Below are 14,883 nucleotides of genomic sequence, written 5' to 3'. Positions count from 1 at the left end.
TAATTTGTTGTCCCAAGGTGTACATCTTTACCTTCTTTAATGGTCAAGCTTTGCGTTTATCTAACCACGTTTACAATATCTGGTTGGCTTAGAATTCACCTTCAAGCATTCAGTCACATCAAACAGCTTGATCAGAGTATGGATTAGTTACGTAGTTAGTGTAGTGTAGTAGTTTTGTTGGGTAATTTTAGGAATTCACATCTGCTCAGAAAAATTGAAAGTTATGGAAAATGAACATCTAAAAAACTGTATTTACTTACTAATTCCAACCCATGGGATATGGATGAAACTCAGGAACAAGCCATGGAGCTTCATCTTAGGAAGACAAAAATATAGTTTTTTTTTTAAAAGGTTTAGTTGAGTTTTATTTTAGATTATTTTGCTACAAATTGCTGTTTCCAACGTCACAAATGAACTTTTAAGCATAATGTGTGGTAGTTCATTGTTTGGCAAACCGCAATTTAACAACACATGCAAATGGACAAATCTATTTTCTATCTATCTATCTATCTATTCATCTATTTGAGAATACGTATGCAGCACTGAGTAAATGAGATGCAAATGCACACAACACAAAATGTGAGAATAAAAATCCACTGCAAATATAGAACATGACAACAGCAGTGTTTCCAGAGGACACTAATGCTGAACACAGCTTGGACATACTTGTTGGACATACTGGTGTTTCTGTATTTGACTGTGTTTCCTAAATGCTGCTCAGGTCTTTTCAGATTTGTGAAGACGTTCACTTAATTTCCTTGTGTTTTGTCTATTTGCATGTGTTGTCTCAAGCTGCAGTGTATTGAGATCTCTCAGCCACGATAGCAACAAGAATCCAACAGTCCTCACTATTAATCTGTTCAAAGACACCTTGACAATAATTTAAACTCTGACCTCGGATTCGTCGGCATGAATATGGAAATGAGCTTGGAAATTACGAAGTCGATTTAACCATCGCTTGATGAGTGTGAGGGATTTATTAAGCATTTGGTTAGACGCTAATGAAAACCTTTTAACCCGCATCCCATCTTCACATTCACGACAAACCAAGTGTGACACCGACGTCCACTTTGAATCACATGATGTGAAAACTGATCTTAAAATACACACTTGGATCTCGAAGGTTTGAAGTGTCTAACAAGCTGTGATGATGAAAACTTCTCATGGAGTTCAACTTGGTTAATTTGCAAATGTGGACTTAATGAGTGCTCACACTAGTAAATGTGTGTTTTCATACTTGCACATCCTCGGACATCATTATGATGCACACAAATGGGCTGCTACAACAGTAAGACAACAACAGGGCACAACTACAGCGTTTTAGCTGTAACCTCTGCTGTCAAATAAAAAAATCAGACATCGATGTGACATCAAACAGATGACAGACACCCACTGTGGTCTTGGGATCATGGGAAATGGAATTTGTTAAAACCCACTAAACATCATCAACAAATGAAAAAACAGAATGACCACCCATCATACAGGATCACAGCTTTACTTGCTTTTAGTTTAACAGTCAAATGAAGTCATTAGATAATTTATTCAACAAAAACGATTTATTTCAGATGATTTCATTCACTGTCAATGTTGAGAGAAATTTAAGTCAAACTTCAATTAATGTGACACTCAGTTTACAAGAAAGGTGTCTCACACAAACAGTCCAAAATGGATGAAGCTATCATAGCTTCTTGGCTCAAATACACCTTTTGCACAAATTGTGTAAACTTACTGTCCCATCAGTGGCTGATGCAAAAATTAAAAAAACAAACAAACAAACAAGCAAATAAACTTGCTTAACTGACAGGAAACAAACTCATTAGTACAGAGACATTTTCTCCTTTTACTAACTCTGATTTGAATGACTCTCAAAGCACGTAGGTGTATTTATCCAACATAATAAATTATTCTTATAACTTAGTGTGCACAATGTTATTATTGCTGATAGAAACAAAATTTTATAAATAAACCCAAATTATTCATTTATTTAATCATACCTTGTTTTTTGTTTATTTTGAGCTACACCTTACTGTGCTTATCATATTTAATGTTTGTCATGTTTAATTTTTTTCTGTAATATAACTTTACTTACAAAAGTGCATCATAAATAAAGTCACTCTAATTACACCATTTCCTTATTTTGGGACACAGATATGGCAGCACACACGGAAGCTGTGACCACTTCAGTGCAGGGGAGCATTCTGGAGGTGCAGAGATGATTAAAGCAGTACTGCATTAATGCAGTACCTAATTTTGAAGGCAGCTTGCACAGTGAGCACGAGGTAGCGCGGCTTTCGTGCTGTGGCTCTTGTTCTGGGTGAACGAAAGGTTGAACATACCAAGACATTTTGGACAATGCTATGCTTCCAACTTTGTGGCAACAGTTTGTTGAAGGCTCTTTTCTATTCCAGCATGACTGTGTCCCAGTGCACAAAGCAAAGTCCATAGAGACATGATTGGGTGAGTTTGGTGTAGAAGAACCTGACTGGCCCTGAACTCAATCCTATCAAACACCTTTGGGATGAACTGGAATGGAGATTCATAGTCAGGTGAGAAAAAGTGACATTTTACCCAAAACTGATCATTTTTCAGCTCTTGGGGACCAGATAAAACTTCAAAAGCACAGCATTTGTACAGCAACAGTAACTCTCTCTCTACATCTCCTTATACTCTGAGTGAATTCATTTACCAGAAAAGAGACAAAGCCCACCAGAAAGATGAATATCACTGATAGCATTTTTTTTTCAAATTTTCTGTACTGCAGTAACATTGTTATTGTGATTTCTTTTGGCCAGTAATCATTTAGTGAAAATCTGATATCATGACGGCCCCACTTAGAACGTTTCACTCTTTTTAATGATGAAACAAGGCAATGAAACATTCTTTTTTTAACTCAAATCTTTTTGTACTTTATCTACCTTCATTCCCCTACATTCTGTTTATTGTATAGAAATGTTGTATGCAAATGAAAATGAATGATCCTTTGGACCTTTATCTTTGTGTTTCTTATCTTTGTGCAGTCTTTTGTGGACATCAACAGATTATCGCTCTGTCACGTCTCTGAATGTGTGTTAAAGGGTTTGGAAGGTCAAGTTCTCCAATGCTCCTCAGTGTTTTTCTCTGACACAGAGACAAATTAAACAGTAGCACCAATTTCCACTCACGCTGTCCGATGATTGCCATCAAGAGTCCTGACCAGCCTTACGTTTTGCCCTCGACTCTTCTATTCATTCTCTTTCTGTATGTGATTTGTTGGTGGAAGGCGGGGGAGAGGGTCCTGGCCCAGTGATCAGAGATGTACCGCCGTGTTGCTGTCTGCACAACAGACAACAATTACTTCAAGTGGACACTACATTTTGTAAAGAATACTGAAATGTGCCCAGCATTTTTTTTGGGGGGCGTGACTGTTGCATTGACATTTGTCTTTATTTTATCCATCCTTCTTTCTTCACATTTTCTTCCTTCCTTCCATGCACTAACTTTACTTATAAGGATCAGCCTGGCATTATGGCCTATGAAGTGTTTAATAATATGGTTGTTACACTTATAACTATACTAACCGTGAGCTTTAGAGCTGCTGGTGGGTGGATTATATTAACAGATTCTTTCTGCTTCCGGTCTTTCTGCTAATTATGCTGTAGCATAATATCTATCAGACAAATATGAGAGTGGTATCAGTCTTTTCATCTACTTCTTGGTAAGCAAATTGTAGCACTATTCCTTTAAGATAACAACATTGAAACTTTCAAAGATTAAAATCCCTTCATTCACATTAAAAGTATTTAAATGTCTCTTCTCCTTCTGGAAGGCTTTTAATGTCAAGCATCTCTGCAGGAAGTGTTGCTATAGTAGTTATAAATAAACACCCTTCAGAGTAAAGTGACTTTAACATCTTGTGGAGAATGTCCACGTTTCTCAGAGAAAAAGAATCTCAAGGCAGCAGAATGGACTTCTTGAAGCTGCTTTAATAAACATTTTGTTATTTGTCATTTTTCACAAAAAAAGGCCAAAAGTTTGTTAATTTCAGTTTTTCACTTATGAGGATTTTCTGATTTCCCTCTCTTATGTAACATTAAATCAAAGACCTTTGGGTTTTGCACTGCAGGTCAGATGAAACAAGTGATTTAATGACAGCTGTGACATGTAGTATTTTTTCACCTTTTTGTGACATATTAAGATTAGAAGATCAACTGAATCTCCAATCAGTGAATTAATTAACAATTAAAATAATACATTACAGCTCTTTGTAAGAGAAAAGGTAATTAAGCCCTCAGCTGAAACACTGAGTTGCCACCCTTGCTGAGTACTTGAGATGAAATTGATAGCTAACCAGCCATAGCCATAGCCATAGCCAACTGACAGTAAGACAGCAAATAAATGAATCTCCCAAAATGTCAGGATGAGCTTTCAGATGCAGATATTTAGCTGTGTGTGTGTTTATGTGGACAGATGAGGAGATTGGCCTGACTGCACAGCGTTGCCACCCTGACGGCTGGTGAGCACAGGACAACGGCTGACTGAGAATGAATGTGGACAGCTGAGCGACCACAGGGCAGCCCTGGCCGAGGGTCATCATCTGATGACCTTGTGCTGTCTGCCGTGGAAAGCTGATCTGACAGCACGAGGCCCGAGGCCGCGGACACACATGTGGGAGCGCAGATAGCCACCAGGACGCAGACTGACTGTCGTGGTGTCACGAGGACGGGGAGGCGTCAGGGCGTTAACAAGACACTTTGCACATCAATTAAACAATTACTGCTCGACTTTTTTCTTTCTTTTGAATTGGCAGCGCAGAGTCAATCTGTGGAGTAGTTGAGACTGTGACACATCAAGCAGGTCAAAGAGTTCAGTCTGTGCAGTCAGTCTATCCTGGGATGTCCAGGAGTTAGATGTTAAGCTCTTGAGGTGCTAGGCTTGATTGTGCCTGCCCATCAACTCCTCCTGGATGTGGTCCTGCCAGGCTGTGATCATTATTCACATTACTATTGAAAGTGGAGTTAGTCGCTAAAAGCAGCTTTCATCTGGCACCTGATGGTAATGAATCATGTGCTCCACACCAACCACAGGCCTACACTATCTAATATGAATTATTATCAAGCCCACATTAGCGATGCAGCAGTAGATGAGCATCTGTTTTTCTTTCACATTTCCCCAAAGTTATCCTTCTGGAACAGTTTAACGTTTTAGGAAATATACCTATTCATTTATATGCCAAAAGTCAAGTCATATCTATGTGGTAAATATAAAGCTACAGTTGGCGTCCAACACTCCAGGAAATCACTGTGCTGGACTAAGAAACAATCCTACATGTAAAAGGACTCCATTTACTCCACCCCCCCGCCCGCCCCACGCCTGCCTTTTTCCAGTCTGACCAACGACTCAAAGGGTTTAAAAACACAAGTCAGACATTCACCAATTCGCATGCATACAGAATACACTGTAATTCACAAAATAAATACAATCATACACTGGTGGCAGAGGCTACCATGCAAGAAGCCACCTGCTCATTAGGTACCACTTGCACATTCACAAACTGCAGATTATTTCTTCTGGAGTAAATTAAGCTCATTATCTTGCTCATGGACACTTGGTGAACAACTGAGCAGATCACAGCAGTCAAATGAATGAACGAATGAAGCCGGCCAGTGCAGCTTACCCGACACAAATCAATATGGAGTTGGGTGAAGCTGTTGAGTATCTGCTGTGGACTTGATTGAAAGTAAGATTTAAAGGCAGCTTGTAGGCAAGTTATGTAAGGGCTGGAGAATGGTGTCACCTGTCATGGGGCTCAGTCAATTAATGACAGCAGAGCTTCACTGCAGGGACTAACAATAGGTCAAACTTCATTTAACATGAAAAGGCCTACTGGGCTGCACTGTCTTTACTGTGTGTTTAACTGTCAGTTGAAGGTGTTGATTTGTGAGCTTCAGAAGTACCAGCAGACACCTCACTGGAGCATACTAAAACAACACATTATTTATTTCATTCATTCACTTCATGTACTTCTTTGGATCCCAAGATAACATGTCAAAATCAGCCAAGTCACTCTCTGGTTTAATGTGTTCCAGATAAACTTATACACAAATTGAAAGAATCATTTTCCTCATAATTTAGGGCGGCACGGTGGTGCAGTGGTTAGCACTGTCGCCTCATAGCAAGAGGGTTCCAGGTTCGAATCCCGGTCTGGGCCCTTCTATGTGGAGTTTGCATGTTCTCCCTGTGCCTGCGTGGGTTTTCTCCGGGTACTCCGGCTTCCTCCCACAATACCAAAAACATGCACATTAGGTTAATTGGCTACTCTAAATTGCTCCTAGGTGTGAGTGTGAGAGTGTGTGGTTGTTTGTCTTTGCGTGTTGGCCCTGCGATTGACTGGCGACCAGTCCAAGGTGAACCCCGCCTCTCGCCCGTAGTCAGCTGGGATAGGCTCCAGCTCCCCCGCGACCCTGACGGATAAGCGGTATAGAAAATGGATGGATGATCATAATTTTTCCAAATCAGCCACTTTTTTGTTTTATCTTTTAGTAACAGCACATGATGAAACAGCGAGTGTCTTGTCTAACTTAATTTCCCAGTATAAATCCCTATGTTAGCACTTTGTCATGTAATTAAGCTCAATTCAAGGCCACTTTGCTCCTGAGCTATCTGAGCTCCAGCAATGGGATCAATTTCCTGACATCCATGGAACAAATTTATCACACAGTTTATAATTTCCTTCCACAAACACATCTATGAAGTGTATTTGATATTATTGACAATTGAAATTCAGTCCCTGCTGCTGGAGTCCTTGCAGCTTGCTATTTTAGACTTTTGTGGAATTTACATAAGTGCTGGTCAGTGACCGGTAAAGTGATGTTACCCTCTTGGTGGACTTGACAGATAAGACCTAATCACTTCATAGAGACTTTGAAGGAGAAATAAATTACAGGGTACGCTGAATTACAGGTTGATCTCAGTTCACTTTTATGTAAAAATATTTCTGTTAAAAAAATGCAACAGATTATGCATACAGCTCAAGTTTTTTGGAATAAATATAGTTTGAAATAGTTAATAGTTAATTGATATCTTTTTAAAGAAAATACAGTTGAAACCAACAAAAGCCCCATAATCCTTCAGGACAGCAGTGATAGATGAGAATGGACTTGCGTATGAGCTGGGCCTCAGATTTTGGTACACGAGTGTATTATATTTGAAGTCCAACAAAAGATCAGCATTTTCTTCTATTCCTTATTTGTGCCATACAGCATTGTATCTTATGAAATGAATGTGTAAATACTTTGGCTTGTTCCATTAACACTTGTCATGTAACTGCTTCATTATTAAAGGCTCGACATGCAGGATTTATCTAGCGGTTAAGTTGCTTATTGCGACCAACTGAACTCCATTCCTGTTACGTGATCTCATGGGACGTCGTATAAATAGTAGGTTACTTTAAAGAGCATTTTGTGTGTCATTCAACACTGTCCCCATTTTTGTGACATGTTGTCATGTGACCATGGTTAAGTTTAGGCATTAAAACTACTTGGTTGGATTTAAAATCATTGTGGCTTTGATTAAAATAACTTCACTTATGTTGTGCATCCCAGCCTCATTCCCACAGTGTCAAATACTGCTGTTTTGGCATTGTCCCCCGGTGTGTCATCCAGAGGGAGAAGGAACCTTTTAGAAAATCTGCACATGAGAAAGTCTGCACATGGAGAAGGCTAGGGTGGTCGTCCCCTCTGTCAGATGTCAAATAGATTTTTCTGAAAGATGGTTTCTGTATTTTTCAAGTAGTTCTTACAATGCTGATGTTTGTTAAAGTGTTCATTTTTCTGATAAGCGTGGTTTTAATTAGTTATCTGATGCTATGAAAAGGGGGTGAAACTGGCGATTGGACCAGGCTGGCGTATGGGCGGGAACTTGATCCCGCATCTCCACCGCCTAATCGTTAATGCGCACACGCAGGCTCCAAATGATGTCAACAGCACAAGATGGTTTCCCTAGTGTCCAGGATCTTTTCACTTCACCGTGTACTTGGGAGGGAATGGAGATGTGTCCTCCATTTTATATATGTCAGTGAGGTGAGCTAGCTGTGTCCTTCAAGCCTGAAGTTCAGATCATTCACTTCTTGTACGTGTTGGCTCAGTGCACTTCAGATTGGCTGCACTATTGTTTAAAAAAAAAAACTGCCAAATATATTTTTTGATAACATTCACTAGCCATAAATGTAATTGTCAGTTCATTCCTTTTCACCTGCAGGTAGTGTTATATCATCAGCAATAGAAAACTATACTGACTATGGATTGGTCTAATGATCTGATCTCCTTTGTAAGCTCCTCATACCACGCTCACGAGTTGGTTTGATACTTTTACCTAACGAGAGAAGTCCAGCGCTACATTCTGCATGAAAATTAACATAAAATTGTTACTTAAGCAACTATTAGTTGTGTTTTTTTAAACTTGTTGTTGAGGCTGACAGTTCATTATGTGATTCTAAATGCACATAATCTTGAAGCGTGTTGCACTTCAAGATTTTTGAATGCAGTTGAAGCGAGCAGAATGTGACGGGCACAGACTTGTTTGTAATAGTGTGTGTTAATAGTGGATGGCCAGCCAAAGAGTACTTAACAGCTCCTGGGTACTCTTTAGTCATACACACAGAAGAAAAGGTCCAATCACTGATCTCCTACTTCAGTCCATTGGCTCCGTCAGCCTGTCAGAGCAGCTCGACCCTCAGATGAACAGGCACATTAGCTCTTCACATTAAGAGCTCATGAATAGATTTACATCTCTGGGATGATTAACTGGAGAATTTTCTCTCTGTCCTTCTTTCATTATCAACAGCTATAACATATGATGTTCATCTTCCATCTGATGACACTTTTGTCATTGTCATCATTCCCTTCGAAAGAGCAAATAACATAACAATTAACAAATTGATTTAAATAAAAGCATGAAGACACTTATATTTACTGCCTGGTGGTTTTAAGAAACAGCACAGCTCCTGAATTCTTTTCTAGCAGGTTTTCTCAGAGAGGCTCACCTCCCCCCTCAAACTACAATTAGGCTTCTGATAACACATCTTTTAATATTACTCTCTTCTTCAATATCAGAGGATTGTGAGGGTGCCAGGCAGGGATATTGAGTGAGAGCTGAGGGTTCCTCCATTTCGGCTTGGCCCGGCATCAGAACTTATTAGACAGATAAATGAGAGGTGGACTTACGTCGGGGCCCAGCCTCTTTCTGTGCCCGTGTGTCATTTATTTGTCCCCTGAATACCGGCTCAATCAGATAGCAGCCAGCCTTTCACAGCGGCCACCGTTTCTCTGCGTCTGTTGACCTGCACTGGCACAGTCGGGACTAATGTGGGCTGTATTGGTGGCACTAAAACAGTCGATTCCATTTTACTTTGAAACTGCTTTTGTTCAGTTTGTTCCATTTTTTCCCCAGATAAATCTCAGATATAAATGTCAGACTTTGTATATGTGGTTCTGCTACTCTATTTGGTATTTTGTTCCCTGATTTATCAAAGTAAAGAAGCCTGCAGGACTTATTTTGGGGCCTTAGGATTTTTTTTTTTATTTTTTTTTTTTAGGTGTAATGCAGTAAGTCTTCTCTTCTGCTGCTTTTCAAGCTTCTGTTCTGAGTTCATGTGTGGTCACATGTGTGTTTTGTTCAGGCCCACACTCAACTCAAAATGAGGACCTTAAAAAAAGACATCCTTGACCAGTTTCCTGTAACCATGGCAATAGGAAGTGCTCTCCAATCACATTTCTGCATTGTGTGTCAGGGAAGTGAACTGTTTCCTCATGTTTTCACTGGTTTCCTCCTATTGGTGTGTCCTTGGGATTGTGCATTTGGTCCTGGAAAGAAACACAGTTTTTCCACCAGTGCTTCTGTGGTGTTCCTTTCTTCTGTTTTGTGCCTTTGTTCCTCTACTGAATGTGCCTACTACAACATCATCACATTGAAATAAGTAAGTAAGTTGCAATTTTCTTGTAAAAAAAAAAAAAAATTCATGGATATAATATTCATTTTTCTTTTCTGTTCCAACTTGAGCACTGAGGGCTGTCAACATTCAAAAAAGGGGAAAAAATTACATTTTTGTCATTAATTTTGAAAAATATAAACATTCAACAAAAGATATTTTGCCATAACTGTTAATATTAGGGTACTCAAACACTGGCGTGTTTTCAAGAAGATAAAAAGCTTTTAAGTTAAGCTATTAACTTTATCACTTTGTAGGAGATGTATCAATAGGTTGAATGTCTTTCAGTGACGAGGTAAGTAAGTTCTGAACAGGCTGCTGGGACATGATAAAGATGCCAAAGTTGCAGACAGTTCAGGGTAACAACTGTCTTTCTGCAAAAACACCTGCATTAGAAAAAGTGAGAGGGTCAGAGTCAGGATCAATTACAGCCTCATTATCACAACCATGTCACAATTTCATTGTAGTCTAATGAGATAGCTATGGAAAAGTCTTGCATTAGCACATTTCAAAATGTGATATGATTAAACAAGTGAAGCGAACATTGACACAACAACTGAAACCATATTGTTTGATCTGGGAGTTGAAGGGACCTCCCATTACATTCACACGTCAAAATAAATTTGGATTTGTGTTTAGTTGTCAGGTTCAGTATTTCAAACACAAAAGTAGGCTTAGCAATTTTTTTATGAGCAAGTGAACATGACTTCTGTGAGGAAACGCTTCAGGGCATTCAGTACAAGTGTCAACACATTAAGGATGAGAGGCTTATAATGCTCAAGCATTCTTATGCAACATCAACAGATGAAGAGCAGAATTACTATTTACTTAGTCAATTAAGTGTCCAAAATAAAAAGTAAATAAATATCACTGGGCTAAACTCGCATACTACAGCTTAGAACTGTCCAAGATGACTATTATTGGTTTTAAGAAATACAATCCTTCTGCACAATCTTTGCGAACACAATGGCTTGAAAATAATCAACAATGAAAAAAACTGACCACCCTTTCTTTGTCAAAAACAGCAAATAGTACAAAACAGGTGCTTGAACACATCCCAGCTCCATACGGTGTGTCAGGCTCATTATTCTGGGTTCCAAGGCACTTGGATTGATGAGTGACAAAGAAACATAATGACAAATAATGGGGATTAATTTTTGGAAGAATCAAGCCCTCTGCTGTATCTTTCCCTGCACCACAACGGCACCAGTCTACCCCATTCACTCATGCTGCTGTTAGATGGTGTCACAGCAGTCTCTGAAGTCTGGCCCTCCAGCCTGGTGCGGGAGAGGCATCTTTCAGAAGACGACTCCCAGCAGGATATTGGCGAGCATTACGCTGTGGAGAGGGAGCCCAATGAGGTATCAGGTTACACAGAGCAACCGACTCCTTGGGCTGCCATTGTGAACCTGTGGGGCCTGTTGGAGTGATACAAGGCAGCAGAGAAAGGGGTGGAAGTTTTTGCATTAGTTTGCACAGGTTTTGCCCACAGTAGTTTTAAATGGCAATAAAGTGAGAGTATTAGTCATTCAATGTACGGTTGTTTTTCAAAGTTTAATAACTTGGAGGCACCTTGTGGACTTTTTGAATACTGAATAATGCTGTTGAACCATGTTTTTCATGTGGGCTCCCATTTTGTTTGTATCACATGCATATGCATGAGGATACATATGCATGTACTCAAGAACAAAGCAACACAATGCACATGCTAATCATGCTAATGGTTTCGAAACACAACAAACGTGGATGCAAACAATTTATTTTGCATTTTAAAGCAGCTATAACTGATACTTTTCTGACAACAATGTATCAAAAGAAAATGTAAAATAATGTATATTGTATATATTGACTTTAGCTCCCATTGGCTTTACATAGTTTCATAGTGAGCCTCAGCTCATTGTTTTGTTGTAATACCAACAGCTTTCTTATACTGCTGTGCTCTCTTTAGCGGGAGACTGAATGTTAATATAACATAGTTTATTTCCAGGAAAATGACAAGAGGTGTCTTGAAGTTTTACAATTTAAATTTAAACTATATTAACAGTATTATATTATAGTAAGTAGCCAGCAAGGTTTTATTGTATTAAAGAGTAACTGATTACCAGCCCAAAAATTGCGGTCACTGGAGGTCAACAAAAACAGAATTTTTAGCTGGTGTTAAGCTGCTCTGTTGCTCCTCAAATGGGTCGCGTTTTTGTATCATACAGCAGTCTTTAACACTACATTGTGAAACTGATACAAAAGACACAAACTGATACAAGATGCAAAACAGCACAGAGGCTTTATTCTGAAACATGCAATGACTGATATCTTTTTGTTACAGACGATTTGTCACTTAAAGTCCATTGAAGCTTCTTCCTTGGAAACATCTGCTCACACTTCCCATTGTATTCAAAATGTTGAAATAATTTGCACCAAGCAACACTCTACCACTCCTCTCCACTGGATCACCTGGCAGCGATGCAGATTGGTCATCAGGTCACTTCACACAGGACTTCTCTCCAGATCCCTCCCCAGCCTGAGACTGCTGTACTCAGAAACCGAATCCTCCTGGACACAGTTCATTCTGTCCAGGCCCAGGCCATCATTAAGCCTAAGTGTGATATGGAAGGACCTCTCCAGACACCACAGCCCCCCAGGACCTGCAGCTCTCCTGGCCCTGCAGGGAAATCATGCTGGAACTTGGACGCGAGGATAGCTGTGCTTCTGGTGACTCTGGCTGGAGCTGTAATCCTGCTGCTGCTCTACAGACTGTTACAGCTGAGACATAGGTGTGTAAGCCTACACGTCACACAGTAATATGTGGTCATCTCACACAATATATTGTACTTCTCCAAAACCAATGTGGTCTATTAGGCTGGTACAGCAAAAGTGCTAAAGGAGATAAAAATATAATGATAGATACTGCTATGTGGAAACGAGAGCCAGTTTGTTCCATAAGTTGGCTAGCATGCTGGACCAACTCTACAAGTTTTTGGTCAGGGATTTTAAGTAAATGTTAGGCCAGAAGACATCACTTACGTGACTGCTGAAGTAGTAGTAGTAGTAGAATAGTAGTAGGGCCCATGGTGGTCCACCATAAGGTGAGGGACAAAAAGCTGTTTTATCTGACTAGTGCTAGTGCTTTCTGATTGGCTACTATATTAAGAATTATCTCACCAGCTACTGTACAGCAGTTCACCAGTTGGTTCTGAAGTTCACCGTGTCATTTTTGAGCCAAATATGTTGGAAAGACTTATAGATTAATTGAACTGTGCCATTTCCTTTAGGCTTTTTGAACTCTGGACAGAACTAGGAGTCAGTCTTTATGCTAAGCTATGCTAACCATGTCCTGACTTCAGCTGTATTTAATGGTTATGTTAAGTTGTTCTTTTGGTCTTAGTGCGACGGTTTTCTTATTTTGATCACAATAAAAATTACAAAAAACAAAAAAATTGATTAGTGTTGTGTCCTGCAGGCTCAGGTTGGCTAGGGCAAGACATGCCCTGGAGTACTATGGCCTTTTCCACACTGCCACCTACACACTCAAACATCCTGCACCGTGTCAGGACCTGCCAACCAAGAACGGGACAGTCCCTGAAGCTGCTCCGCCTGTCCACACCGTAACTGCCACTGTCATCACCCCACTTCCACCCCCACCGGTGCCTTCTCCACCTCCACTGCCACTCCCTCCTCCACCTGTGCTGCATCCAACACCGCTTCACGACCCACCTTCTGCCCCTCCTACACCTCCTGTCCTGACCTTCCCTTTCCCCCTACCTGTGATCCACACCACCCCACCCAGCCCACACCTTTCATGGGGCGCCTGCTCAGATGCAGATGTGTATTCTCGGATCGGAGCTTTCAGGCCTTCCAGCCTCTCCAGCCATTCGAAAGTCATCCTGTTTGAACACTCCTCTCTCTGACCTTTGGTGCAGAATGTGACTGAAGATGTCACTGTTTGAGAAGATTGTAGTGATTACCAAGAACACATTCTTCTTTTGGACTGATTGTCATCCAGGGATGATTGAGTGGCTGCTGTATATTCTATGTCCAACATTATACTGTGTACGTGCAAGGCATATACAAATATTAGAAGTTCAAATACTTTCAGGACTCTCTAAAAATTTTTGAGTTTTGTGAGTCACTGCATTGATTTATTCACTATCCTTTGAAAAAGTATCAGACCTTGTGCCTGTCCTCTGCAAGAAAATGGCAGCGGGGAACAAAACAATGAGGGCATGGCCAGAGTCCCATGCAGTAATTTCATTCAGATTTCATTTCCAATGACATGATTGGACTAGCTTATTACAAGCCTGCGACAGCCACAGATACGATACTGGATTTTTTATTTTTCCATTGTTTTGATTTATTGATTGCTGTTTCTGGTCTTTGTGCTAAAGCTAAGATTTGACTGTAGCCTTATATTTAAAGGCTACAGCCAAACCGCTGCTGTTGTGTTAGAGGTTTCTTGCATTTGAAAAAAAAAAAAAAAAAAACATTATGCAAATACAACGATGCTCAAAAAGTTGTTTTTTTTTTCCTGAAAGGACAGTCTTAACTATCTCCTCATAAAATAATCTGGACTTGCCAAAATGTCAAACTTTTGCTTTAAGTTACAAAACTGAACTCATGAATAGAAGCTCTGAAATAACTTATAAAGGTCATCCACACTAAGAACAATAACTATGATGAAAACACTCACAATGATGATTATTATTCTATATTATTAATATAGCTGCTAATAATAACATCCTGTAAACAGTGGTTCCAACCACATGCTGCACACACTAGCCATGTCAACAGCTTAGCAGTAGTTAAATTGATTTAGAATTTTTTTGAAGACGAAAGGAGTTCAGAGAATCCAATATTCTATTACAAGAGTTGTCATCCTTTGAAGACTCTAATGGTATGCTGGCAAGAGGACAGTAAGGACAAAA

At 39.8% G+C, this 14,883-nt stretch overlaps 1 protein-coding gene across 1 annotated transcript; it reads left to right on the top strand.

The window, feature by feature from the left end:
• The first annotated feature begins 9,774 nt into the window (after positions 1-9,774).
• LOC124051448 (CASP-like protein 4A1) lies at positions 9,775-14,448 on the top strand. The gene is made up of 3 exons (XM_046374827.1): positions 9,775-9,952; positions 12,288-12,735; positions 13,422-14,448. The coding sequence occupies exons 2-3, from the start codon at positions 12,425-12,427 to the stop codon at positions 13,867-13,869; spliced, it is 759 nt and encodes a 252-aa protein (XP_046230783.1). The 5' UTR covers positions 9,775-9,952; positions 12,288-12,424; the 3' UTR covers positions 13,870-14,448.
• Positions 14,449-14,883: the final 435 nt, after the last annotated feature.

The sequence above is a fragment of the Scatophagus argus genome, chromosome 20, assembly GCF_020382885.2.
Source record: "Scatophagus argus isolate fScaArg1 chromosome 20, fScaArg1.pri, whole genome shotgun sequence".
NCBI lineage: Eukaryota > Metazoa > Chordata > Actinopteri > Scatophagidae > Scatophagus > Scatophagus argus.
Note: the sequence above shows the minus strand (reverse complement) of the source record. Positions and strands in the feature narration are given on the sequence as shown.